General features: G+C 49.1%; 1 protein-coding gene across 4 annotated transcripts in view; it reads right to left on the bottom strand.

Annotated features, from left to right (window-relative positions):
- TFEB (transcription factor EB) overlaps positions 1-26,923 on the bottom strand; it is a 56,446-nt gene that overhangs the window by 13,857 nt on the left and 15,666 nt on the right. The window contains exon 1 of one of the 4 annotated variants that reach the window (XM_036927586.2): positions 7,853-7,985. The exons of 2 other annotated variants lie outside the window; for them this stretch is intronic. Coding sequence is in view for 1 of the 2 variants with exons in the window: in XM_036927584.2 (XP_036783479.2) it covers positions 7,842-7,873 (32 nt within the window). In the remaining variant the exon portion in view is untranslated. Of the gene's footprint in view, positions 1-7,841; positions 7,986-26,923 lie in introns of those variants that run through there. One more of the 4 variants, XM_036927584.2, reaches the window with a different exon arrangement.

Genomic DNA, 26,923 nt, shown 5'->3' with positions numbered 1-26,923 from the left:
GCTTTTCCCATTACTGGGCACCCTCTGTTTCCTTTCCAAAAGCCTCGCGTTTTAAAAAAAATTTTCTTGTCTATCGCCTAATTCACTGCAGTGCTACAGGAGAGGCAGGTGAATGACACCACCGACCTTTGGTTTCTAAAGAGATCCTGAGCAGGCGGAGCTCCCAGCACAGAGCCTGGCACACTGGAGGTGCTTCCCATTGCACGTTGTTAGCATATTATCTGCCTCAGGGGTTCCTGAGAGGTCATGAGAGGCAACAAAGGGGCCCTGGCTACTTCCAATATTGAAAAGAGCTAATGGAAGTCACACTTGCCCCTGGAAAGGGTGTACTGTTGGTCTGGAAGGTATATTTGGTACCAGAGATAGGAAATGAGGTCAGTGGTACATGCTTGTAACACTCCTATTTTAAGGTTTTGGCCTTTTTCATTTTTATTGAGGTATAATTCATCCCAGCAAAATGTACAGATTTAAAGTGCATAGTTCAATGAATTTTTGCAGGTGCGTACCCCTGTGCAGTCACCACCTAGATCAAGATGGAGAATGTTTCCATCACCAGAGAAAGTTCCCTCGGGAAGCCTCCCCCAGCGGGAAGCTCCAGTCTGACCTCCATCCACCTGGGTGAGTGTCACCTGACCCTGGACGAACATAAAGACTATCATGCAGGATGTGGTCCTCCGAGTCTTTCGTACAACATAGTCACTCTGCCGAATGGGAACATTCTCGGCAAAGGCTGGTCAATCCCTTGTTTGTGATGAATAAAGACTGGGGAACAAATAGTGAATTACAGGAGGAAGCGAAGGCTCCAAAAAAGTGGTCTGCACAACGCGCATGAGCAGCAGCAGAGCAGGAGTCAGACCGAGGATGCACCCCACTCCACCATGCAGAGCCCCTGCCTCCCCAGGAGCTGCCACAGGACGCCGCACACAGGCAGGAGGTGGAGGCGGAGGAGGGAAAGGAAGGAAGGGGGAGGCAAAGGGCAGCCACGAGAGCTCCCAGCCTGCTTGGTAGCTCCAGTGCCCACAGCTCAGGCCCATGAGCCCCACGTCCCAGCTCACAACCCACAGTTAAGGGCGGGAGCTGGTGCCTCCTGGCTGGCTGGTCTGCTGGCCCAGGCAAGGTAAGGCAATTGTGTGGCCAAGTGGGCAGCTTCAAAGGCAATCCCAGACCAGAGAGGTGCCCATCCTGTCCCCACCAGGCCCAGCCGGACCCTGGCATAAGCTTTGCCCCAGGACTGCCACTAGGCTTTGAGAGCAAGCAGGGACAGTGGTACATGTAGCTGAGGGAAGCATGGAGAGGAGAGACCAGAAGGTCCTCGGGGGTGTCCACCCTTGTGATATGCACAGATACAGCCCAGCCGAACATGTAGACCCTCCATATGTCTGTCTGTCTTTCTGTCTCTCTTTTTCACACACACACATCTTGCCGATCCCTCACTCTGTCCCTCAGTGGGCAAACGCCTTTCTCCTGGGTTGGGGTAGGGGTAAGGGGACTGAAGCCCCTCTTTCCCTTGCCCCTGAGCTCCCCTCCTGGACACTCGGTCCACAGGAGCATCCCGACTGTGGCCACATTGTTTGGTTTGCCACTGTTTCCTGGCACCTTACCAATCTCCCCAGGTACAAGCAAGTTTCCAGAAAAATCGGCTTTCTACTGAACCTCCACCCCATCCCACCCATTAGACTTCCCAGAACGAGACCCGGGGCTCCGGAATGCTTCTTGTCCAATGACCCAACACAGGCTCAGTTCCCATGAGACAAAAAGCACCTCTGGCAGATGAGAAAACCAAGACTTAGGAAGAAGGTTCAGTGACTTGTCCAAGGTCACACTGCAAGAGCAGAGTGAAGTGGGGAGGCAAACGCAGGTCTCAGGAGTCTGACACTATCAGCTCCAGCACAGGTGAGGAAATCTGGCAGCCTGTGTAGATGGATGACTGCCCCCCTGAACTCCAGCCCTACCCCATTCCCCACACCCCACCTACAGTGAATCCTCAGTGCCCTCACCAGTCGTCATTCGTAAATCCTACAGGGGGTCCCAGCGAGGCCTGTGTACCCCTCAGCCTTCCTAGGTTCTGCAGAACACAGGCCAGACCCCGCCGCTTGTAGAAGCTCTTCCGCTGAATAGCCAAGACTGACCCATGCCCAGGGGCTCAGGAAACTGGTCTCACTGAGGCATTAAGGTGGGCCACACAAGGGCCTTGGGGGGTTATATCAAGCTGGCTGGAGACAACGCTGATTGCACAGACCAGGGATATGGCACTGGACAACAGTAGAGGTGTGTGTGTGAGGGAAGGGGTGAGAGAAGGGGTCATCCTCTAGATGGCTCCCCAGACAGGAAGGAGCCTGAAGGGCAAGGCAGAGGGCTCAAGACAGGGACTCCCAGTGTCCCAAGCCCCCTCTGATCTCCCCCGCCCACCCAGCCAGTCTGCTCCCTTCCCCCCACGAGGGAAGGTCAGCTAACTTTGTGGATGACGGGTCAGCCTGTATGGTCACTGCCACCCCTCACCAGGGAGGATGAAGCCCAACAGTCTTGACCCTCGGGAGTGAGTCTGTCCCAAAAGGCCTTGCTTAGCCACACAAGCTCAGCACAAAAGCCTCTGACACTCGGCAGGGTAACAGTGGGACTGGAGAACCTGCATTTGGCTGTCCCAGCGCACAGCTGTGTGACTTCAGGCACGTCCTGCCCTTCTCCAGGCCTTGGACCCCAAGCTGGTAACATGAAAGGGCCAGGCCCCTTCCCACTCTATCCAGGCACACCCAGGGTTCAGGCGGCATGGATGTACCAAGGCCAGGTGCCCGAGGAACCAGCCTACAGGGTCAGGAGTGGGAGACATGGGTGTGACTTCTGTCACTTCGGCTACTGCCCCAAACTCGGTAACTCCCTCTCCAGAGCTGCGGTGGCCTCAGGGACCCAACCTTTGCTTTTCCTTCTCCTCGGAAGACAGCAATCACAGCCCAGGCTTCTGCAGGCTGCCTGGGCAGGAATACTTGCCAATTCCGGGGGTGAGAGGGCACAGGCCCAAGGGCCACATGGAGCGGCTTCTGGCTCCGTCTGGAGGCCTCACTGCAAACCAGCCCCAGTGCCTAAGCACCCCCACCCACCGAGCACAGCCCTCCCTGCTCCAGGCCCCCTGCTCTGCTCTTGCGGATTCCTCTCCTCCATCCTTGCAGCCCGGGCCCCTGCCAGCCTCTTGTCTCCCTGTGACTTGTCTTGTACACTGCAAACACTTCATTTTGGCCTCCCTTTTAAGAGTTTAATCGTCCTGTGAGTACTTTGAAAACAACCGCTTTATAACTGAAGTATCAAGGATTTGCTAAATAAAAGAAGACATTGGAATAGAGAAGGGGAAAGGAAGAAAGCAGAACACCCACAACCATAGATAATTGCATTAAGAAGGTGGCCTACTGTCTCCTGGTTACAAATCAATAGCCATTCATTATTACTGAGTGCTGAGTACTTAAGACAGATGCACTAGGCATTGTTCTTAGTTCATACATATTATTATCCTGAAAGCAACCCCACCTACCGGTGAGGGAAGTAGTAATATATTCCCACATTTCACAAAGGGAGCAACTGAGGCACAGAGAGGCTGACAACTTGCCCAAGGTCGCACAGCTGGTAGGTGGTGGAACTGGGACACCGGGTCTGGGAATCTGCACACCCAGCCTCTGCCTGCCCTGTGCATGGAGCATAGATGGCATTGAGCTGGGTGCCTGTGGGGGGCATCTGTCTGGAAAGGGCCTGAGGAGGTAGGTAGGGGGTCTCAAGCCCATTAGTGGAGGGACCCTGGGGTACGCAGGTGAGGCAGGACACCAGCCCCACTCAGCTCTCACCCTTCTAGAACTAGTCCTTTTTCAGACCCTTCCCCCTCACCTCAACCCGCAGGGCTGCCCCAGTTAAGAGCTGCGTCCCAGGCTCTCACCCACCGCCCTGGGCTGCACCCCACCCTTCCAGCTGGCTTTCAGGAAGACAGCTGGGTCAGTGCAGCGCTCATATGCTCTGGGCCCTGACAGACCACAGTTCAAGTCTGGATTTGCCACTTACCATCTGTGCAACCAGGAACAGGTACTTACCCTCTCAGAGCCTCAGCCTCCCTGTCTGTAGAATAGGAAGGTGGTAATGCTGAGACAAGGACCGTGGGCTTAGACAGAGTAGCGTGAGGGCCTCCAGAAAAAGCAAGGCAGGCTATTTGCAGTCAGAGCAATGTAACTCCATGCAAGGAAACCCCCTACCAAAACTGTATTAAACATTAAGCTCTAGAGTCATTCTTCAGCGAGATCAGTTAATATTCCCCAGATAAGAAGAGTAGCACATGTTTTTATTATGCTAATCATTTGTAATCACGTGTAAGATTCACTTTAGCATGCTAAAGGCCCAGGCCTGTGTGTTGTCTTTCCTCCTTCAGACTTGATGAGGTGACTTACAATCTGGACAATTAATAATGGCAAGAAGCCCTGCCAAAAACAACACAGTAAAAGGCAGGAAGGATTCCACCTTAAAGATAAGATTGCATTTTAATACCCAGGAAGTTAGGAAGTAGGATTCTTAACTTACTCTTAGCAAACAATACATCAGCCCACCTTTAGGGCTGGGCAGGCAGCCTTGTTTGATATGCTCCCAGACCGAGAGGCCAGTATGTCCAGGAGAAATCAGAGCAGGAAGTTCCTTGTATTAAGTTAATTCTAAATATTCAGGGACCACTTAACAAGTCCACACCCCTAAGCTTTTTTTCACATTCCCCCAAATCTTCAACTGCCTATAAAACCCCTAGACAACGCACCACTATGGGCTCTCTTGTCCCCTCCTGGCGTGAGCTAGAACCCTGTCCTCTCACTGTATCTCTCAATAAAAGCCTTTCCCTGGCTCTCCTACCTTGGGTGTTTGCTAAGTTTATTCTTAGACTCTGCAAACAAGAACCCCTGCATCAATGCCACCTCCCTCAGAGTTGGTGATGGGATCAAGGAGCTGAGCATGTGAAGGACCTGGCACCTGGTGTTGGTCCCCTAGCTGGGTGAGCAGAGTTGTCTGGCTGTGGCTTAGATGTGAGAGAGCCTTTCAAGTCCTCGCCGCTCCAAGCCTGATTCCCAGGCACCACATCCCCTGGGTTAGAAATGGTTAGAAAGGAACTCAGGCCCCAGCCCAGACCTAAGAGGCAGAATCTGCATTTTAACATATAGTATCCTAGGAGAACTGTAGGTATGTTCAAGCTATTTTACTTGCAGCCTTCTGGGGGCTTGGTCACATGGTTACAAGCATGAAAGGTGGTGACAGGTAGGAAGAGACAGGAGGGAGGTGCAGGCCCCTGGTGGGGAGAGACAGTTTAAGGGACAGGCAGGCCCTTCTAAGCCTCATGTGAACCTGAGCAAACAGCCGGGAGTCTCAGGTCCAGGAGCCAAGGTGGAGGCAGGAACGCATGCAGGGCTCAGGGCCGGCTCTGCACTCGGCCCTCAGTGCTGGTCTGGCCTGTGCAGGATTGGGCACAGTCAAGGTCTATGGAGAAACAGCCTGGACGCTGATACTGTTGCCCATGGAAAAGCCACCCAGACAGGCCATGCCAGGCACATCCACTCTCACACACACAGCATCTTGTACACCCACACCACTGCACACGTGCACTCTTACCAGCACATTCACACCAGCCAGGACTTGCCTGCCCAAAGAATAAAAGAAAAGCTCCAGCGGAGAACCTTGAGGACAGGGTGCACCTGTGCCATGTTCCCAGGAGGCGGGGGTGGGTGGGGTGCTGCAGCCCCCCGCAGCAGGAGGAGGAGACCACCCTTTCTTCCACACTGCCACCTCCTCCTTACCCGCTGAAGCCCCAAACCCCTCTGAGCAATGAGAAACCCAACTCCTGAGGTTGACAAGGACCCACATTTTAACTGGTCACCTGCAAGTGTCTGATGACTGTCCCCCCATGCATGAAACCTGTCCTCCCAGGTTGCTGGGGGGTAAACAGCAGGTGGAGCTCTGACCTCAGGGTCCCGCTGAGAGGCAGCACCCAGTGGGCACTGTGTCCCTCTCCCGCTACCAACATCCACACAGAATAACGAAGCCTACCCTCTCCCCATGCGGCCTCAGGAGGGGCAGGGCCCCCTGTCCACCCTGCCCATTGATGGGTGACAGCTCTCACCTCTACACCCCCATCTTCAGTTCAGAAACACACACTCCACTGACCTCTTTCACCACTGCAGACTGGATGGCCGGGGGTGCCCCAGGCTCCTGCAGACTCCAAAAAACCCCTAAAATGTGGGCCAGAACCTCAAGCAGGCCTAGGATGCCCCAAGAAAGAACCATTGACTGGGGGGGGTCCGCTGGGGCTGCTGCAGGGTATGTGATGTCATGGGTTCTGGAAAGGCCCTTGGCCCCAAAATATCTCCCCTCCAGGTCTGGAAATCCCTCCCAACCCTGTCAAGTCACTGCCGGGAGAGGCTCCCACCTGAGGCTCTTGTCAACTCACACCCCTGGGAGAGGCGGCTGACAACTGGCCCAAGTGGTGAAAGATGGAGGGGGGTGAAAGGGGGGCCAGACGGGCGGTGCTGACGGCCAGTCGGGGGCCATCATCTCCCCAGGGCCGCCCTGACTCCCCAACACCCAGCACGTCTTGACCAGGGAGGGGGTTAGCAAGGGGAGGGGCTTTAAGCACCCCTTCCACAAACCCGCCAGGGGAAAACAAGTCCTGTCCCAACTGTCCCCTTGAGGACAGCAAAGTGCTGGCGACCAGGAGTGGGTGGCTGCCCTGAGAGAAGAGGTGGGGGGACAGGAGGGGGAATTAACCAGATTCCAAAATAGCACAGTTGGTTCTGCCTCGCTTCACCCTGCGCCATGTCTGGCAGCTTCTGCTTTCAGTCTGACTCACGCCTGGTGGGGGCAGGATGGGGCGGCTGGCGCAGGCAGAAGCCGCTGGACAAGCACAGGCCGTCCTCCGTTCACCAGGCACACCTACCCACCGGGCCTCGCCCCCTGCCCCGCCAAAGAGCTGGGCTTCTGGGCATGGTCAAGAGGGGCACAAAACACAGGGGCCCCCTTGCTTGGGTCCCATCCCAGCCCCTGCCCACCCCTGGGCTTCCCCAGTGGTGGCAGCTGCCCTAGACCCAGAGTTCTGGCTCAGGTACACTCCACTGGCACCTGTACCCCATCTCCACCTAGGGAGCCAGAGGAGACCCGCTCGGACAGCCAGCCTCTCCCCTACAGGGAAATGACCTTCAACAGCAGGGTCCCCACCCTGACCAGTGAAGTGAGCCGCCTCCACCTGCCCCATTCCCCCCAGCCCAGGTATGACAGGAACACCGATCTTACTCTCAAAATACATGCAGCAGCTCACCCATCCCTTGAACACCACAAGCAGCACTTTGCTTTCAGCCAGGCAGAGAGGGGAACCAAGTGCCCTGGAATCAGTGTTGGGGTGGGGGAGGGGCATGGGGCCTCTGCTCACCCCTTTTATGATCTCTGAGGCTTCCTGCCTCTCCAGCTTCCCCTGCAGCCATGAGACATGAGCAGCCATCCTGCAGCCAGCTGCCTCATACCCTCCTCCCCAGATCAAAGGTGCTTAAGCTCCAACCTGAGACACCGACAAAAAGCCTCATCGTGAACACCACCTCTTAGTCCCAGTGTGGATCATGCCACCTCTCCTCCCGGCCGGCCCTCACACCAGCACAGCAGCCCAGAATGGGTACAGCCACCTTCCTATCCAAGTGGGGAAGGTACAAGATAGAAGTTCGCTTGGCCCACGCCAGCCCTGCCCATGGGGTGGGGAGTAGATGCCACTACAGAGCAGGGGGAGAATGTCAGAGTAATAAGGATGCCAGCATAGGCAGACACTCCTTCCCCTGCCACCCTGGCACACGTACCCTGAGCAAACCTGGTTTGGAAGTGAAAACATCCAGGGCAAAGGCTGTGGGCAGCTGCAGCAGCTGGAGAGATGAGTCAAAGCGATGGGGCCTCGGCACGCCGGCCTGGGACCGAATGTGGAGTTTTTGGTGTGAATGCCCAGCACCTGCCCCATGCCTGTCTCCTGCCCTTCCCCCCCCTCCCACCAGCAGGCTTTACCTACACACCACTTCCTTCTCTAGGCTCTGCCCAACTCCTCGGCCCCATTAGGCACGAGACTGTAGTGTGAGTCTGTGGGGTGCAGCAGGCATTAAGGAGGAGGCCCCTCTCTAGGAAACAGGCACCAGGCAGAGCCTTCACCAGGGACAAAGCAGATGCCCTTGAATAAACTGATCCCCCCATTGCCCACAGAGACACGGAGGGAGGGTACCAGGAGGCAGGCACGTGGCAGCCATGGGGCTAGTGGCCCCAAGAGGGGAAGAGGCAGCGGCAGTGAGAGAAAGGAAAAGGAAGTCAGAAAGACCGCTACAATCACAGTCTCAGGGTGCTAGAGCTGGGAGGGGACTCGGAGGTGGCTCCAGGCTGTATGCTGCCCAGCATGTCTTCCCATCTTCCAGGAGAGCAGGGAGCACAGACAAGTGCACCCGCCTCAGCCAGGCCTGGAAAGGGCTGCCAGCATCTGGCACAGGGTAAGGGTCTCATCTGCGCTGCTGTGAGCGCCTAGTGGGATCCCGACAGCCTCCTCTTTAATCCGTGGCAGTTGGCATGTAGTTGGTGCTCCTGAAGGTTGAACACAATCAATGTGGTGCTGGGGACTGGCCCCAGTGGGAAGGGTCTGCCCAGACAGCTTTGTGGGCATGGGGAGAAGGCAACTGTGGGAAGAGGGCCTGACAGAGCTACACTCCAAGGAGCTGGTGAATCCCCAGACTTGGGCTTGGTGGGTGTGGTCCAGGCTGCCAGTGCCCTGCCCACATCCCCTGGGCATTCACAGTCCAGCCTGCCCACCTGAGCATTTCCAGCCACCAGCACCAAATCTGTGCCAGAGCCAACAGAGGCAGCGCCCTCCCCCAGCAGCCTTAGCGAAAGACGGAGGGGAGCTAGTGAATGAAGACCCAATCCCCTTCTGTACCCCACCCCACCGCTGGGTAACTCTAAAGCATGCATGCTCTACAGAGGTCCCCAATGAGACTGAGCCTCGGGTGTCCCAGCAGCCACCCGCCTCCTAAGACACATTTTATCTTCCCTTCCATCTCACTTACCTTCCTCCACTTCCGGTGCTTCCTGGGGACACCTCCCGAGTGAACTACCTCTACTCACATCCTTGTCACAGCCAGTGGGGCCCAAGGAGACAGTTTTGCCCTGAAACTGAGCAGCTAACTCTAAGCTTAGAAAGAAGGGCCAATAAAAGGGCCAGAGGAAGCTGGAGGCTGGCTGTCCTGAGAGGCAGGCAGCACTGGGGAAGACTGGGGGAACTGGATGCAGTGGCCAAGTATGTGCCCAGAACTCTGCCACCTGTGGGGGGTGAGTGAGCAGCACTGGCAAAGGCAGAGAAGAAGGAAGGATGTGCCAGCGTGGTACATTATGTGATGAAGAAGCCTCCACTCCAGGGGTGGGGGTGGCAAAATGAGGTTACTGGTGACAAAAGGCAACAGGTATTGCCTCCCACTCCAGGGCTGCAACTACAACAGAACTGTAGAACTCCAGCATTCCAGAACCTTGGCATGCCCATTCACTCAGCAGCACGGTGGTTAGGTTCCCTGCTCAGAACTAGGCACTAGGGACACCATGGGAGGCCACGGGATTCAACACTAAGAGTGTGCATTTTGAAGCAGGTAAAGCTGAACCCCACATCTGTCACTTACTGGCTGCAGGACCTTCAGCAACTTACTTACATTCATAGGGTCCCCATATGCTCATGTGTAAAATGAGGGTAATGTCTACATTGGAGAGTTTCTGTATGGGTTAAACATAAAGCATCTAGTATAGGTGCTCAATACAAATTGATGGATGCATGGGTATAATGGATGCATGGATGGATGGACGGACAGACAGATGGATGGATATAGCAGATGGATGCATACGTGGACAGGTGGATGTATGTTTGAAAGGAGACGAGAGATACAACAGTTGTCTGCAGTATTCTCATCTGCTTCAGTATCTTTCTCTGCTAAATTAAACAAGAAAATGAAGGCCCATCACTCCCTAATTTATCCGTTGGAGAAATCTGCATCTCCATTATCAGGTTGACAAATGCAAAGTGAGGTCCTCCTAATGAACCTGAGCCACATTCCTGGGCGAGGGTCATACCCTGAAGGGTGTGTAGGGTTGTGTCAGAGCAGAGGGTATCCTCCTGGCTCAGCCACCAGTTCCCAGTGCACACACACCATGCCCCTATCCCCTCGAGTCCAACTCTACCCGGCCCCTACCCCAGGGGAGATGGGCCAGGGCCTAGGGAGAAGGAGAAGCCAAACTAAAGCAGGCAGGAGGTCAGGCCAGGATGCTAAGCAGAAGCCAGGGCTGCAGAACAGAATGTGGATATGGGGGGACGGGGCTGTGTAGGGATCAGAGAGAAGGGACGGCAGAGCAGAGCAGAGTTTATTGTCTTGGAGAAGTAGAGAAAGAGAACAGCCCCAAGAGAATAAGGCAGCAGAAACAAAATGGACTGAGCAACAAAGAAAGGTCACTCCCCTGCTCCATCATCCACAGTGGCTCCCCACAATCTGCCAGATAAAGTCCAAACTCCCAAATCGAGCCTTCGAGGCATCCAGGATGCCCCTGCTTTAAATAAGCCCTGGGCTTGGCTAAGGAGGCCTCCTCACTCTCTCTTCCCAACACAGTCCCAGCCTCCATACACTCCCCCTGCCCATCCACCTTCCACAGATTGTCTAACCTCCACTCAACTCTCGAAGCTGGGCTCAAAGGCCACCTCTTCCAGGTAGTCTGCCCTGACCTTGCCCGCCTCTGATTACCATTTGAAAACAATCAGTTAATCCACAGCTAGCCAAGCTCTGTGCCTGATAGGAGGATACAGAGATGAATAAAACGGTCCCTGCCCTCCTGCTACTCACAGTCTAGTCTGGAAAAAACAGCATTACCTGATAGCATATATTGTACCTCCACTACTACAAGTACTACCACTATTACCACTACTAATAAACCTGCACTGAGCACTTACCATTGTCAGGAACTGTTTGTAAGGGCCTTAGGCCTTGTAATTCCTTTGGCCTTCTTAACAACACTGGGAAGTAGGAAAAATCTGTGTACCCATTTTACAAATGAGAAAACTGAGGCACAGAGAAGTTACACTGTCTAGTTTTCTCTACTGTAGGATAGGCTCCCTCAGGCTGTCCCCAGGTTGTCTCTTTCTCGGCATCTCCCAAGTAGAGGGCACTCAAACATTTCCCTTCTGTGCTTGACACGCCCACTCCTGTGGCCTCGGATGAAGATGTGTTTGGCTGGTTGGTGGGAATGGCAGAAACAGAGAAAGATGAGCCCCAGCAGAGTGGGGAAGAAGACAAGGCCCCAGCGTGGGGTGAGAGGGAGCTGGCCTCTGCATCCCCTTTCAGCTTCTCCTTGCCCCACCTGTCCCCTGGCCCAGCCCTGGCACTGCGCAATCTTGTGCTCACTGCAGAATGCCCTGCTCATTTGCTAAGGGGGCTGAGGTAGCACTGAAGGAGGACAGGAGGCAAGGAGGGTGGGCTGAGAAGGGAGGAGTTTCAGCTCTGCCCAGCCCCAGGGGGCTGGGGCTCATGGAGGACGGAAACTGAGCCCAGAAAGTGAGAAACTGGGCAGACCCCCCTAAGAGTCATGTCTGGGCATCCCTCCATCTTGGCCTGAGGCCCATGGGCACTAGGCAGGGGGAGGCCCTCACGGCCTAGAGCTGAGCTGCCCCCTCAGCAGGCTCTCAGGCCTCAGAGACCCCTGCAGGATAGGAAACCCGAGGAGATGGGGCAGCTCAGGATGGACTCTCAGAATAGATGCAACTGGAGGCCTTGGCACCCACACCTCTATGGGGGTCTAGGTTGGGAAGGGGGGCTTCCTAGCCAACCTGTGGAGCATAGGAAAATGGGTGAGGGTCTCGGCCGCAGCCCTAGCCACACCTGACCTCTACATCTGTGCCCTTCCAAGAAGCACAGGAGATACACAGTGCAGGTGAAGCAGGTAAACTGAGGCAGATGGCTGCCCTCCAGCTCTGGAGACCAGCTCTGCCTGCCTAGCCACCTGGATTGTCCTTGAAAATGAACTGCCATGCTTCTCACAGGCACAACGGGACTCCAGACCCTACTGTTCAGGGGACCCCTTCTACCCTGGGGACATATACTTTCCAGAAAGTAGCCTGACTCAGTCTCCAAAGTTGGGCTGTGGAAAGAAGGACGCTGACTTTTCCAGGGTCCCAGCCTGAGGTTGGGTGTGCAGCACTGTATGTGGTGCAGAGTAGACCCTGGACCCCAGGCTGCCTGGGCTTGACCCCCATCTTCCCTGCTTGCTAGCTCTGTGACCTTGGGCACGTTCCTAAAACCTCTCAATGCCTCAGTTTCCTCATGCCAATGGGGAGCAGTGCTCCCTACTCTTGCGTTTCACAGTTGATGAGAGAGACAAATGTATTCCTGTGGCTTCTCAAGGCTCAGAATGGTCCAGGCTGCTCCACTCGGGACACGGCCATCCCCTAATGGCCAGTCTGCCCAACTCCTCCCCAGGAGCCCAACGGCTGGGGGTGCTGAGGAGCTGAGGAGCCACTGCTGTTGATAGAGCTGGTGCCAGGTCCATGGTGGGCATGGGGCCCAGGCATACAATGGGGCTGTGTGTGCACCCAGCGTTACCCTGGAGCAGAGCTGGGCAGGCCGGCATCTGGGGTCAGGCCAGGAATTCATTTCCCTGGAGAGGGCCTCCCACTCCCTCCAGGCTGCACAGCACTGTTTTGGGGGGAGGAGGAGCAGGCACCACCTACTCCCCGACCAAGCACAGGCAGAGGAATGGGGACATGCCCTGTGGCAGGCCCTGGGGAATCGGCCTCCTGAGTCCAGCCGCCCAGCAGCGGGCTCACTTGTGAGGCATTTTGGACCCGTTCTATAATCTAGGTCTGTGGATTTCCCTGCGGGCAAAGGGAAGGTAAAGTCTGTATGCCCGGAGAAGGTGCACGAGAAGCCCATCACAACTTCCTCCCTGGGCAGACGGCCTCAGGCCACCCTTGCCAGCTTGCTGGGGCCCTGGGCTCAGCACCAGAGCCCTGGGGTGCCCTGGGAAAGGAGCCAGCTTACTCCCCAGGGGAATGAGTCGCTGGCCAGCTGCAGCCAGGATGGCAGGGAGACAGTGGGCAGGTGGAGCCTCTCCTCTCCCCTGCCCAGCAGGTTTCTCAAGCTGGAAAACCACTCAGTTGGTACGGGCCACTGACCAGCGAGCCAGCCCAGCCTCCGCAGGTCACTTGCTCCGGTTCGGGGGATAGCCCAGTGCCAGGATATGCAGCCTTGATGCGCTGATGGTCCCCACACTGACTGCTGGAGCTGCAGGTATGGATGAGCCCCCAAAATGCCCCTGATGGGGTCAGGCTGCAGGTCAAGGTAGACACGTCCCCTTGAGTGAGAATCAGGGCGTGAGGCAAGGGAGGAAGGGGCCACCAGCCTCGGCGGGTAGGGGAAAGGGAGGAAGCCAGTCCACATTAGGTTGTGGCTGAAATTTGGAGATGAAGAGGGGCTCCTTCACATGAATCACTTTCCATTCTCCTCAGAGCCCGGGAAGCTCCTGGCATCAGGAGATAAGCACGCTGGCCCTCGCTGACTCAATTTTACACACCCCTCGCATCCAGTCATAATGACACAACTATGTGCCACCCACACTCCCAGAAGGCCACACACAAAAGTCACAATGGCAGCCCCAGCTCCGTGGACACAATTGGATGCCCACCCTTCCTGTTACCCCCCCCCCAGGACCCCATCCCCCAACTGAGCCACGGTGCAAGCACATGGCATCCTGGAGGCCCCAGTCAGGGCACTCAGCACCTCAGGGGAACCTGGGAGCTCCTACCTGGTGAGAGGGAGGGGGCCTTCCCCAGTCAGGCCCACTTCACCAACCCTCTCGTGTGTGTGTGTGTGTGTGTGTGTGTCTCTCTCTCTCTCTCTCTCTCTCTCTCTCTCTCTCTCTCTCTCTCTCTCCTACCCTAAGCGCCAGAGGGGCCTTCTGAAACTGAGCCCATCACCCTCATTTTAACGAATGGACAATCTGCAGCTCAGGGTGGGGAAGCATGTTTGTTCAAGTTTATGAGCAAGGCTGAGCCTGGACCCCAGGGCTGGGGCAGCTTTAGGCTGGCCACACAAGGCAGGGGGAGAAGGCAGAGTGAAGGGAGAGAAGGAAGAGGAGGGGGTAGAAGGTCTGCCAGCAGACCAGAAGTTCCAATGTTCTGGGATGCTGGGCTGGTACTTCATTCACCCATTTCAAATATTTCTTGAGCATCTACTATGTGCCAGAGCTGTGGCCAGGGTCCTTCTGCCCAGTCTCAGTTCTCGCTCCTTCTGTGAGATTTTGCTTATGGGACTGAGTATTGTCTTTACAGCACCAACATCCCGCAGGCAGTGAGGCCAGGGCAGCACTCAAGCCTCTGCCCACAGGAGCAGCCTGGCAGTCCCCTCTGTGCCCCCAGCCCTGGGGAGAGGCCCAGCACCCTCTGGGCATCAATGGTCACGCACAGCAGAGCCCTCTGCACAGGTCATCTCTCAAAGCCAATGCTGACTGAGTTAGAGAGCACGCACTAGATGCCAGCTGACAAGGAACCTGGGAAGACACCTACCAGATTCCCAGGCCATTTTTAGTAGAACCTTGTTTGCAGACAAAATTTACTTGCAACCTTGATATGTAAAACATGTGAATGAAACAACTCTGAGGGGACGTGGACCAGACCACGTGGCTTCCGACTGGGGGCCTCCCCCAAGCTCCTCAACAGTCCCCAAAGCATGTCCCGGGGTTCTGAGGAAGTCTGAAAACCAGCTTGCCCTGGCCTCTTCATGTTACAGAAGCCCAGAGGGAGCAAGTAACAGGTGCCCATCAGTAGCAGAGCCCAGGGAGAGCTGGAACCGAGCTCCCCCACCAAACCTCCAGGCCAAGCTCTCCTCTCCAACCCCCAGGGCAATAGCACCCCCTCCCTCACACGGGAAAGGACCTAACACTGCCCCTCACACATACATGCACCCCAGTCTTATGGATTTGGCCCCTGCCACGTGTGAAGCATTGGGCCAGATGCTCCACAAACATTGAACCCTTCATTTTCCCACAATAATTCTATAGCCTATGTGGTATCATTTCCGTCACGTAGGTAGAGAAATGGATGTTCAGAAAAGTTAACTGACTCGCCAAACCTGGGAAGAGCAAAGCCCACATCCCAGCCCACCTCTGTGCTCCTGACTCCTGGCTGCAGCCTTGTAGAAATTGCCACCATCAGGATGCCTGGGTATAACTGCTCCCTTGGGGCCCCATCCCAAGCTTTGCCTCACTCAAAGAAAAGCTGAGAAGCCTCCTACCCAACTCACTCCAACGGGACAGCACACATAGGGCTTCTCAGTAATAATAGCAATAAAATGGTAAAAACACCATAATTTCCCAATTAAATAGCATTTACTTATTTAGGCATTTCATACATTTTTATCTTCTTTAATCCTCACAACTTAATACCCCATCCTCATCTCACAGGTGAGGAAACTGAGACACAAAGAGGTTGATGACTTGCCCAAGGCCACACAGTCAAAAATAGTAAAGCTAAGATCTGACCCCAGGCAGTCTGGCTCCAGAGCCCGCACACCTAACCACTGAGCTACACTCCTTCCCTATAATGCCTGCGGGTTCTTCCTCAGCAGTGGCTGTAACAAGTGCCCTACCTAGGGGCTTGCCTCCCTCCTGAGGCTCCTCTCTGCAGGAGCCAGAGGCCCCCTGGAGCCCCTGAGGGAGGGGTATGGGCAAGCCTACCTGATGAGAACCCTCAGCTCTTGCTCTCCAGCCGGATGGAAACATCCACCCCACCTCTTCCCTATGCCCCCAGGGGCGGGATCTGGAAGGCTTAGACTGTGGGAGAGCAGTGGGCACGCAAGCATGAACAGGATGCCTCCTGCGTGCCCAGCTTCAAGTTGTGGCAGGTACAAGAAGTAGCAGATGCTGTCCTTGTTCTCCCGCCAGGCTCCAGTCCCGAGCAATGACCAAAGTGGGCGACCCTGCCACCCTACCCACTTCAGTACCGGCTGCACCAGATGTTGGCAACACTCAGAAACGGCTAAAAATAGACTCTCTAATGAGTCAGTGCTAAGAATAACTCAGGCCAACAGCTCTCCGGCAGAGGACATGCTCTGTCAGGGAGCCACTACCTCCTCCCATCTCTCAGCCCAGCCTGGCCCACCTGCTGGCCTTTCACTTGGAGGCTCCACAGTCAGCAGAGGGCCTGGGGTGTTTACACCCCAACTGCTGAGTTGACAGAGACATGGGCAGGCCCACATGCATTCCTATCACACAAGCCAGTGGCCAGCCACCCTGCATGAAGGGTGTCCAAGGAGTGGGCAGAAGCTGGACAAGGCAGAGCTATACTGAGGCACCAAGACGCTTGAGTTTCTTTCCAAACTCTAATACCAACTCCTCTTGGGAAACTACGGAACCATGCCTCCAGGTCCTCTTCCCTCATGTGTCACCTGTAAAATGAGTCCCTAGAGTCAGCCAGACTGGCCCACTTCCTAAGTGATCAGGGGAACTCAGACCAGAGAGGGACAGCAACATACTAAAGGGCAGATATCAGACGTGGGGCCGGTTCAGCATTTGGGTCCACCTATGCCAGATCCCATGGCCAAGGGTCTCCCTCATTTCTCCCATGCTCTTCCCTCATCACTCCCAGAAATGAGAGGAATTGTTAGACTCGTGGATATCTGTACATGAATTGAAAATTATTAGAGCACATTCGCATATGGTGTCAGAACTGAACTTATCAGTAAGGCAGATGATAAACAAGATGACAAGTTGCATTACACAGTTGGGAAGACTAAGGCTCAGAAAACCATATTACAGTTGACCCTTGAACAACACGGGTTTGAATTGTGCAGGTCCACTTGTGTGCAGACTTTTCCCAATATATTGGAAAATTTTTTGGAGATTTGCAACAATTTGAAGAAACATTTTCTCCTTTCTAGCTTACTTTACTGTAAGAATACAGTATATAATACACACACAAAATGTGTGTTAACCAACTGTTTATGTTATCAGTAAGGATTTCAGTCAACAGTAGGCTTAACAACAGTAGTAGTTAAGTTTTGGGGAAGTCAAAAGTTTTACGTGGATTTTCAACTGTACAGGGGGTCAGCCCCTCTCACCCTCACATTGTTCCAGGGTCAACTGTAACTTGCCAGGGGCCCCACAGCTGGAATGAAGCCTTATTATCATCTATTAGTCCAGGAAGTATCACCCAGGAGCCCATATGCTGGGCAGAGCCCTGTGTCCCAGCAATGCTCAGAGCAAATAGGACACCCTCTAGAGCTGCTGGGAGTCAAAGGGAGGGGACCAGGAAAAGGGGAGAAGCCTCCAGGAACGGAGCTGCCCCACACACAACATTCTCTGAGAAGGACAGAGGAGGGAAAGAAAGCGAGTTGTCCTGGGTAGAGCACTAGCCATGGAGTCAGAAGCCCTGGGGTGTGGCCCCAGCTGTGTTAGAGAAAACTACATGATCCGGGGAAATCATTCCCCAGGTGTCACTCCAGGTTTGTTTTTCCATTTGGAAAACAGACCTTTGAACACATATCATTGACATATCTGAGGATATATCACAACTACATATTGGAGATGAACAATGAATATTATCATATCAAAGGTTCTAGCAAGTCCTGTAGCAAAGGCAACTGTTTTGCTTTAATTGACTTATACTCTCCCAGACATGCTTGACCACCAAACCTTTCTACAGAACACATCTTGGGAAGCCCTGGAGAAGATGCCGAGTCACCAATTCAAATGTCTGCAGGGGTCAGCAGAAAAACCCAAAAGCTTGGGGCAGGCCCAAACCAAAGGCATCAAGACCCTGCAGTTGGCAGCAAGCCCTGAAAAATTCCTGGAACTCTGGGGGTTCAGGGAGTCTAACACTTCTGTTCTATGAAGGCCTCTCTCAGGACCCACCCTGGGTTTTAAGCCCATTTGATGTTCAACAATCTTGTTGAAAGGGGCAAGTGAAGGGGAGCAAAATATGCCAAACGGCAGACCAGGAAAATCCGTCAGGCTGCCCGTGTCTGCCTGACTCCATGTACGGCACCCTGAGCCTGGCCTCTACGGGTCTCATTGGGCTGCCTTCAGAACTCAGAAACTGGGATTATAAATCTGGCCTGATCATGAACCATTGTTTTTCTTTTGTTTCCATAAAAATGCTGTATTTACCTGATTTCTCAGACAATATAAGCCTATCTTTGGGAGTCCAGTTGCATCACCTCCTCCTAAAATGAGACATAACTGCTTATCTGAACCAACTGATTTTCAAGACAGGAGATTCATTCAGTGAAATACTGGAATAATCAACCAACTCAGCTTCTCAAGTGTGAAAGGTCTTCAAGTTCCAAAGGCAAGACGGAAGGGGAGCAAATTATGTCACCCCAAAATAAGTCACTTTGGCATGCTGATTATTCTGAATTCAAGTTACTTAAGAAACAGTAGGTACAGGGAGGACACTGTGACCCTCCTTTGTCCCCCTAAAAGCAAGAAATAAATCCCCCCTTTGAAAGGTGGGCACCTGTCCCAGCAGGTACACAGATATCCTATCACCCGACACAGGGAATTCAGGGCCCAGAAGGCTGGATAAACACACCTTGTAACTTCACTAATTAGCTACCCCTAAGCCAAACCCCTTTGTTTTGTCAACGCTTCACAAATTTATTGTTTCTTTGTTGAAAAATTGTGAAAGCTGCCTGTTTTGGTCACTTCTTTGAACCTCATATTCTTGGGGCTCCCATATGTACAAAATTAAATTTATTTTTCTCCCATTAATCTGTTTTATGTCAATTTAGTTGTTAGGCCAAAGAACCTGGAAGGGAGATGGGAAAAGTTTTCCTCCCCGACAGGTTGGGTGCCCAGCGTGAGGCTCTTCCCTGGCTGGAGGCTGCTCAGCCTGGAGGGCAGCTGCAGCCGAGAGATCCTGGCAGCCCTGCCAGGGGCCAGCAGAAGGCAAGAATTCTTACCATGTCAGTCCCCTGAATCTCTGTGGAGTCTGGAAAGAGTGAGAGTGGTGAGAGTCCTTTCCTCTTTCTAAACTTAGATTACAGCAGAAAATATCTGTGTGAACTAGTTTTTTGGGTATACTGACTTTGGTAAAGATGTGGTAGTGAGTACTCTTATTTCCTATTGATCTCCTTCCTCCCAGAGATGGTCATTGTTTTCCTTTGACTCTGTCTTTTGTGTCATTTGCCATAAGGAGGGGAGCCATAGGTCTGATGAGGTTTTTCTTTCGTCTTGTTCTGTGTCCTGAGAGATTGACTTTTTGACCAGTGAGAATATTCTCTCTGGTCTCCATCAGCCAGAAGGTGCATGTACCGGCGTACATTTGACGGCCAGTCAAATGGACTGGGATTCCAAAACATGAAGTCATAAACAGTATTCTCTTTGTCTAACAATGGTAACTCTCAGGGAAATTTGTCATAATGGGGTTCCAATCCACAAGGGGCCTTTGTCATCTTAATCTTCATTGTCCTGTTAGTGCTGGAAAAGTCCCATTCCAGTAGCGCCTACCCAGTGCCCAGTGTCACAGATTAGTGGGTCTGTGACAGATGACATCTAATGTTCCCATGAAAGACCAGACACCATTTCACTACACCATTATTATTGCCTAAGACAATGAAGTTCTTTACTTTCTTAGGCTAACTCTGGAAGTGAGCTTTCGGGATCTTGTGAGGGCTGCAGCTTTTGCACCCTCTTTTGGTACCCCCCCACTATATCCCTGGTTAAGCCCTGAAAAGGCTTATTGGTTTGAGTCTCTTTAATATTAATATAGGATCCTATTCATCAATGGCCAGACAATGGATCCTTTGATCCATTTTCTTTTGACTGGACAAACTTCTATATTTAAAAATTTTTTTAGAGAACTCTCATTCTAAACAATTGTCGTATTGGTACCAATGGAAAACATCAAATAAAAAAGAGAACACAAAGGAATATGGGAACTAGCCTTAAGGACTGTTTTTAACAAGATGAAGTTGCAAAGCTGTTTTTGCCTCCACTTTGAGAAGACTCTACCGAATTTAAAGAAGACTTAGAAGGTTTAGTGGTCATTCACAACCCCACTCACAGGGACCTCGACTGGCTGCTAAAGAGAGTCCTTCCCACCCATGATTATACTAGTTATCAGACAAGCCAGATGGCCCATGGGAAACCACACACACACACACACACACAGAAATTAAAAACAGATAACTTTAATTTCTCCCAGGCCCTTCTACAAATGATCAGGAAATGGATCACCTGGAGGCCAATGTTCAGGGACTAATAGAAGCAATAGCAGAGGCTTTAACCCACAAAGGTGGTTGGTCCAGGGTTTAACTGTACACTCAAAAAGAAGGCCTTTGTTGGACACCATCAACAGAACAAAAAGACATCCTACAGCATGGGAGAATACATTCATAAATGACATATCCGATAAAGGGTTGATATCCAAAATATATGAGCTCACGTACCTCAACAAACAAAAAGCAAATAATCCAATTAAAAAATGGGCACAGGATCTGAACAGACACTTCTCCAAAGAAGAAATTCAGATGGCCAACAAGCACATGAGAAGATGCTCCGTATCGCCAATCAGCAGAGAAATTAAAATTAAAACCACAGTGAGATATCACCTCACACCAGTAAGGATTGCCACCATTCAAAAGACAAACAACAACAAATGTTGGCAAGGATGTGGAGAAAGGGGAACCATCCTACACTGCTGGTGGGAATGTAAATTAGTTCAACCATTGTGGAAAGCAGTATGGAGGTTCCTCAAAAAACTAAAAATAGAAATACCATTTGACCCAGGAATTCCACTCCTAGGAATTTACCCTAAGAACGCAGCAGCCCAGTTTGAAAAAGACATATGCACCCCTATGTTTATCACAGCACTATTTATAATAGCCAAGAAATGGAAGCAACCTAAACGTCCATCAGTAGATGAATGGATAAAGAAGATGTGGTACATATACACAATGGAATATTATTCAGCCATAAGAAGAAAACAAATCCTACCATTTGCAACAACATGGATGGAGCTAGAGGGTATTATGCTCAGTGAAACAAGCCAGGCAGAAAGAGACAAGTACCAAATGATTTCACTCCTTTGTGGAGTATAAGAACAAAGAAAAAAACTGAAGGAACAAAACAGCAGCAGAAACACAGAACCCAAGAATGGACTAACAGTTACCACAGGGAAAGGGACTGGGGAGGATGGGTGGGAAGGGAGGGATAAGGGGGAAAAAGGGGCATTGCAATTAGCACACATAATATACGGCGGGGCACGGGAAGGGCTGTACAACATAGAGAAGGCAAGTAGTGTTTCTATAGCATCTTACTGCACTGATGGACAGTGACTGTAATGGGGTATGTGGTGGGGACTTGATGATGGGGAGAGTCTAGTAACCATAATGTTGTTCATGTAATTGTAGATTAATTATACCAAAAAAAAAAAAAAGTAAATCAGATAGTAGGAAATTTGGGCAACATACTGAACTGATAAAGGGATTAAAAAAAAAAGAAGGCCTTTGTTAAATGCTTTAGGTAGACTTTTTAAAGGCACATTGCTTTAAACCCTCAAGCTCTAGAATGTAGACATCTTTTGATTTCCATATTACTTGGAAATCTCCCTGTTACAAAGAAACACATTTAGTTGGATGGGAAGGTCAGTACCTTAATATTTAGGTTGCAATTCAGTTCTTTGGGGAATTGGAAACAACTATACTTGTACTGAAAATCTCTAAAACCAGAAAAGTAGCTCTAGAAGTAATTCATATCCCACCTATCTTTACCAATTCCCCAAACCTTGTCTATTCATCTCAAAATGCCTGTGGATGATATTGTAAAAGATCAGGACATTGGAAACAGAATTGTTCTGCACTTAAGAAAAAGGACAAATTAGTAATTACTCTAGATCTCTGATAGTAGGTAAACATACCTCAAAACTCCTTGGAAAACTTTAGATACTTTCTCTGTGACTTGGTGATTTTCAACCCCCACCTTCTCTAGGACCTAAAAGCTATTCTTGGAAATGGAAACTTCAGGGAGAAGTTTCTCATCAGAGGGAAATAAAGGGCCTATTTGAAAATTGGACTAGTGAAAAATCTTAAGCGTCTCCTCCACAAATGTTTTTTTTTTTAAGTTTAACCATCTGAGTGGGTAAACAACTTATTCCAACTGCCAGAAGCAAAATTTGGATCCAACTGTCCTTTTATAAGCTAGTGAGTTTGTATTACTGCACCTGATTCACAGTTAAAATTTTAGAACAATAGCTAGGTCTCTGTTTGCATTTGTCTTTATGTTTACATATGTCTATATATGTATGTTGTAGATGTATGGTATTTTTCTACCTCAGGATGGTATTGCCAAAATTAATTTGTAAAAGAGCTCTATTTAGTTGGGTTGAAGGACAAGTGCTTATAAGGATGGGTATTCTAAAATTCTCATAAATATAAAAACTACCCTAAATGTTTTTCAAGTTCACATGATCTGGGATAATCTTTGGTAAATAAAAGCTAGTTGAAGTTTGTTGGTTTAATTAAGATGGATGTGTTTTCAGAGTTATTAGTGTTAAATATAATGCAGACATACAACTTTTATTCTATCTGGGTTTACTAGTCAAGTAAGTTAATGTTATCATTGTTAAATATGTCAGTAAGTAAAACAGCTTGGGATGATGGCTGACTTTCAATGCCTCATGAAGTTTTTGTGGGTAATCTAAACATAACTGTTAAGAACAAGTGATTCAGCAAACTCCAAGAAGGGACTGGCCTTACCAAAGGGGAGGGGTGGAGAGGGAGGGAGAAGGGGATTGATGGGTATTATGATGAGTACACATGGTGTGTGTGGGGGTCATAGGAAGACAGTGTAACACAGAGAAGACAAGTAGTGACTCTGTGGCATCTTACTACACTGAGGGACAGTGACTGCAATGGGATATGTGGGGAGACTCAGTAATATGGGTGAATGTCGTAACCACATTGTTTTTCATGTGAAACCTTCATAAGAGTGTATATCAATGATACCTTAATAAAAAAAAAAAAGAACAAGTAATTTAGATAGATGTAAATGGAACAAAAGTTTTTAGGTGAACTTTTCAACAATAATTATGTTTATAGCATGTCTACTTTAAAATAATTTTCCAAATCTTCTGGTAATTTCCACTATTAATTTTGCTAAGTTAAGTTAAATGACAGTTAAATAAATTCATTGAATATCTAAATCATTTCCAAATAAGATAAAATATTAAACATTAATTAATGATCACAGGTTTACTTACTTTGTCTTCCTATTACAGAGAAACTAAAGTTATTTGGGTCTGTTGTCACATGAAAAGATTATGCTGTTTAAAAGGGTCATATGCTTCTAGAAATTATAAAATGTATTCATATATTTGCCAATCTATAGAATGTTGGTGTAACACACAGTCTACAATGGTTTACTTAGTTTTCACTATAAATTAAGGTTTATAAGGGTTAAGAATTCTAATAAATATACATAATCAAAACTACTGGAAATAGTAAGAGAAACAACTCTATGCAAGATGAATACGATGTATTCTCTTTGGTTAGAAAAGCTATAAGATAGGAAGATGTGTTTTTGTTGAGGTAAATAAAAGTGATTTTGTTCTAGAGTAAAGCTGGTTATTTCAGAATGGGAGGGAAGAAAATGAAGGACATACTAAATGTATATAAAAAGTTAAAAAGCAAGAGAGAGAATTTTATCTGGTGTGGTTAAGCGGGCTAAACTTGAATTGTTATTATAAGAGATTTTTTAAATAAGCATTAATATCAATAGTGTGACTATTATAAAACTAAAACTGCTATAAGGACAAAGTTTTTTTGGACTATTGGCCTGCTCCTGATAAGGGATTATAAAAGTTTTTCTTTTTCTTTTTTTTTTTTTTTTGCAGCTTCCAAGTTTTTATTAACATGAATTTTTAAAAGCATCCATAACCAGTGTGAGGGGAGGGAAGGGAAGGACAGGCAGGACAGAGGAGGGGGCAGGAATTCTGTTCTATTGCTAATAAACCTCCAGGTTCATCCCATAGTGGATTTCACAGTCCCCCAGAGACACATGGTCCTTAAAAATCATGTTTTTTTCAGGACATCTGCAGGACTATCTTGTTCCAACAGATGCCAATTTGTTGGCAGGGCAGAGCCCAGGCTCTTTACTTTTTAAGTTTGTCTTTATTACTAGGTCTTTGGTTACTCAAGAAAACTGAGACTTCTCCATATTAAAAGAGCTAAGTTTTGCTCACAACTCTGTAACCTTCTGTATTTGCCTTTAAAACCTTTCACTGTAACTTTGTTTAAACAATTAATTAAGTATTGTTTCATAATGATCCATGCTCTTTTTAGTCAAGTGTTCATGCCTTTGAATATTTTAACAAACTTTCCCAAAATCAAATTCTAAATAAAGACTTTTGACTTTAAATTAACTTTGGGATTTTTTAGAGGGTCCCTGGAACATCTCAAAAGATTTGTGGGTGGGGGCAGGAAGGAAGGGAGGAAGGATGGAAGGAAGGAAGGAAAAATGAATTAGGCTTATTTGCTCTGTTAAATTACATGGGAAGCATTGTCAAATAAAAAGTTAATACTAAGCATTCTTTATGCTGTATTTTTTCAGGTTTATAAGTATTCCAGAAATTGTATAAAATTCCTAGAGACCTGGTATGTCCTGATATAATGTTATGACTTGTAATTCTAGTTAAAATGTGTATCGCAGAAATAACCAAATTTCCTTGTCAATAATATTGTAATGAGCTCTCAACACATCTTTAACCATAGCATTTTAAAGTCTTTTGTCAATTACAGAAGTTAGTGTTTTACTATGATACTTTTATAAAAGTGTTCCATTTTCAGAGATTCCTGGAAAGGACTCTGACAAATACTCTAAAATACAGGTTTCTGATAACTTTTGGATCATACCACTGAACTAGGTAAGAATTACAGAACTCTAAAAGAAAAACTGGATTCATGTAACTGCTAACAAAAGATCAAGATCGACAAGAATTAAATACATGGGACTGAATTAACTGATAAAGATGATTATAATTTTTATGACTTTTTGTTTAAAAAACTGTTGGTTCATTAAAAAACCCTTTTAAGGTAACTATGACTTCCAGCAATTTGGTGAATTGTATCTTTGTAAGCAGAATTGAAACATTTACCTTTTTCTGCCTACCTGATCCCTCCAGAATTCAAACTCTTGAGATTTTATGTTCAATAAAAATCTATTCTTATAACAGGACGCAACTGGAAACATTGGCTACATGACCAAGGCTTTGATTAGAATGCAATATTTAAAAGAAACATTCAAAGATTCAATTCTTCACTAATTAGCTACCCCTTGTAACTTCTTCACTAATTAGCTACCCCTACGCCAAACCCCTTTGTTTTGTCAACTCTTCACAAATTTATTGTTTCTTTATCTAAAAAATATAAAAACTGCCTGCTTTGGTCACTTCTTTGAACCTCATATTCTTGGGGCTCCCATATGTACAAAATTCAAGTTGTTTTTCTCCAATTAATCTGTTATATGGCAAGTTAGTTATGACCAGACAGCTGTAAAGAACTAAGATGGACTTTATGGAGCCAATAAAGCTCCTTGGAAAAATCGGCCTGGTACAGGGTTCCCAACAGTCTTACCAGATGAGTAAGAAAGGTCACTTCCTGGCAGGCCTAGGAACCTCAGGATGCCTGGTGGACCTCAAGAAGAGAGTAATTTACCCAGATCTATATAGGTTTGCATGTGAGGTCTGATGTCAAGTCTTTGGCTTGGCTTCCTAGCCCCAAGAGGCTTTTAAAAGTTCAATCTCAGATTCCTTATGAAAGTTCCAGGAAAGCAGATCAAAAGATTCTGTACGGTCAATCACTATTCTTGTTGCACTTATGTAAAATAATTAAACCAAGTTTACTAAAATTAGACTTATTTTTCAAACAAGTCTTACTTTGATTATCTCTGATAAATATGGGATAATTATAGAGAAAAAAAATTCAATGAAAAACTATAGTATCCCGTTTTGGAAATCAGATTCTAGTCCTGATAATTGTCTTTGAGTAAACTAACTGGATCCTGAATTCTGCTAGTTTCCTCAAATGTTTGGGCTACAACTCTCCAAACTCACATTTCCAATTTTCTCCTACTTCTAACTTACAATCTTTAAAAGCAAAAATTATCCCTCTCCCCAAAGCCCTGCACACTGAGTATGAATGATTTGATTTAAACTCCAGAGAAATCACCACAGCAACTCACGCATGGACAATCACAAGGGTATGTGCTGTGTGTGTGGCTCAGAAAGATCACCACAGACATCCAAACAACAGACCAGGAGAATCCGTCAGGCTGCCCGTGTCTGCCTGACTCCATGTACGGTGCCCTGAGCCTGGCCTCTGCGGGTCTCATCGGGCTGCCTTCAGAACTCAGAAACTGGGATTATAATCTGGTCTGATCATGAACCATTGTTTTGTTTCCATAAAAATGCAGTATTTTACCTAATTTCTCAGACAATATAAGCCTATCTTTGGGAGTCTAGTTGCATCACCTCCTCCTAAAATGAGACATAACTGTTTATCTGAACCAACTGATTTTCAAGACGAGGAGATTCATTCAGTGAAATACTGGAATAATCAACCAACTCAGCTTCTCAAGTGTGAAAGGTCTTCAAGTTCCAAAGGCAAGATGGAAGGGGAGCAAATTATGTCACCCCAAAATAAGCCACTTTGGCATGCTGATTATTCTGAATTCAAGTTACTTAAGAAAGAGTAGGTACAGGGAGGACACTGCGACCCTCCTTAGTTCCCCTAAAAGCAAGAAACAAATCCCCCCTGTGAAAGGTGGGCACCTGTCCCAGCAGGTACACAGACATGCTATCACCAGACAGGGAATTCAGGGCCAAGAAGGCTGG

Source organism: Manis pentadactyla, chromosome 16, assembly GCF_030020395.1.
Source record: "Manis pentadactyla isolate mManPen7 chromosome 16, mManPen7.hap1, whole genome shotgun sequence".
NCBI classification, from domain to species: Eukaryota; Metazoa; Chordata; class Mammalia; order Pholidota; family Manidae; genus Manis; species Manis pentadactyla.
The sequence above is the reverse complement of the archived record's forward strand: the minus strand, read 5'-3'. Positions and strand labels throughout refer to the sequence as shown.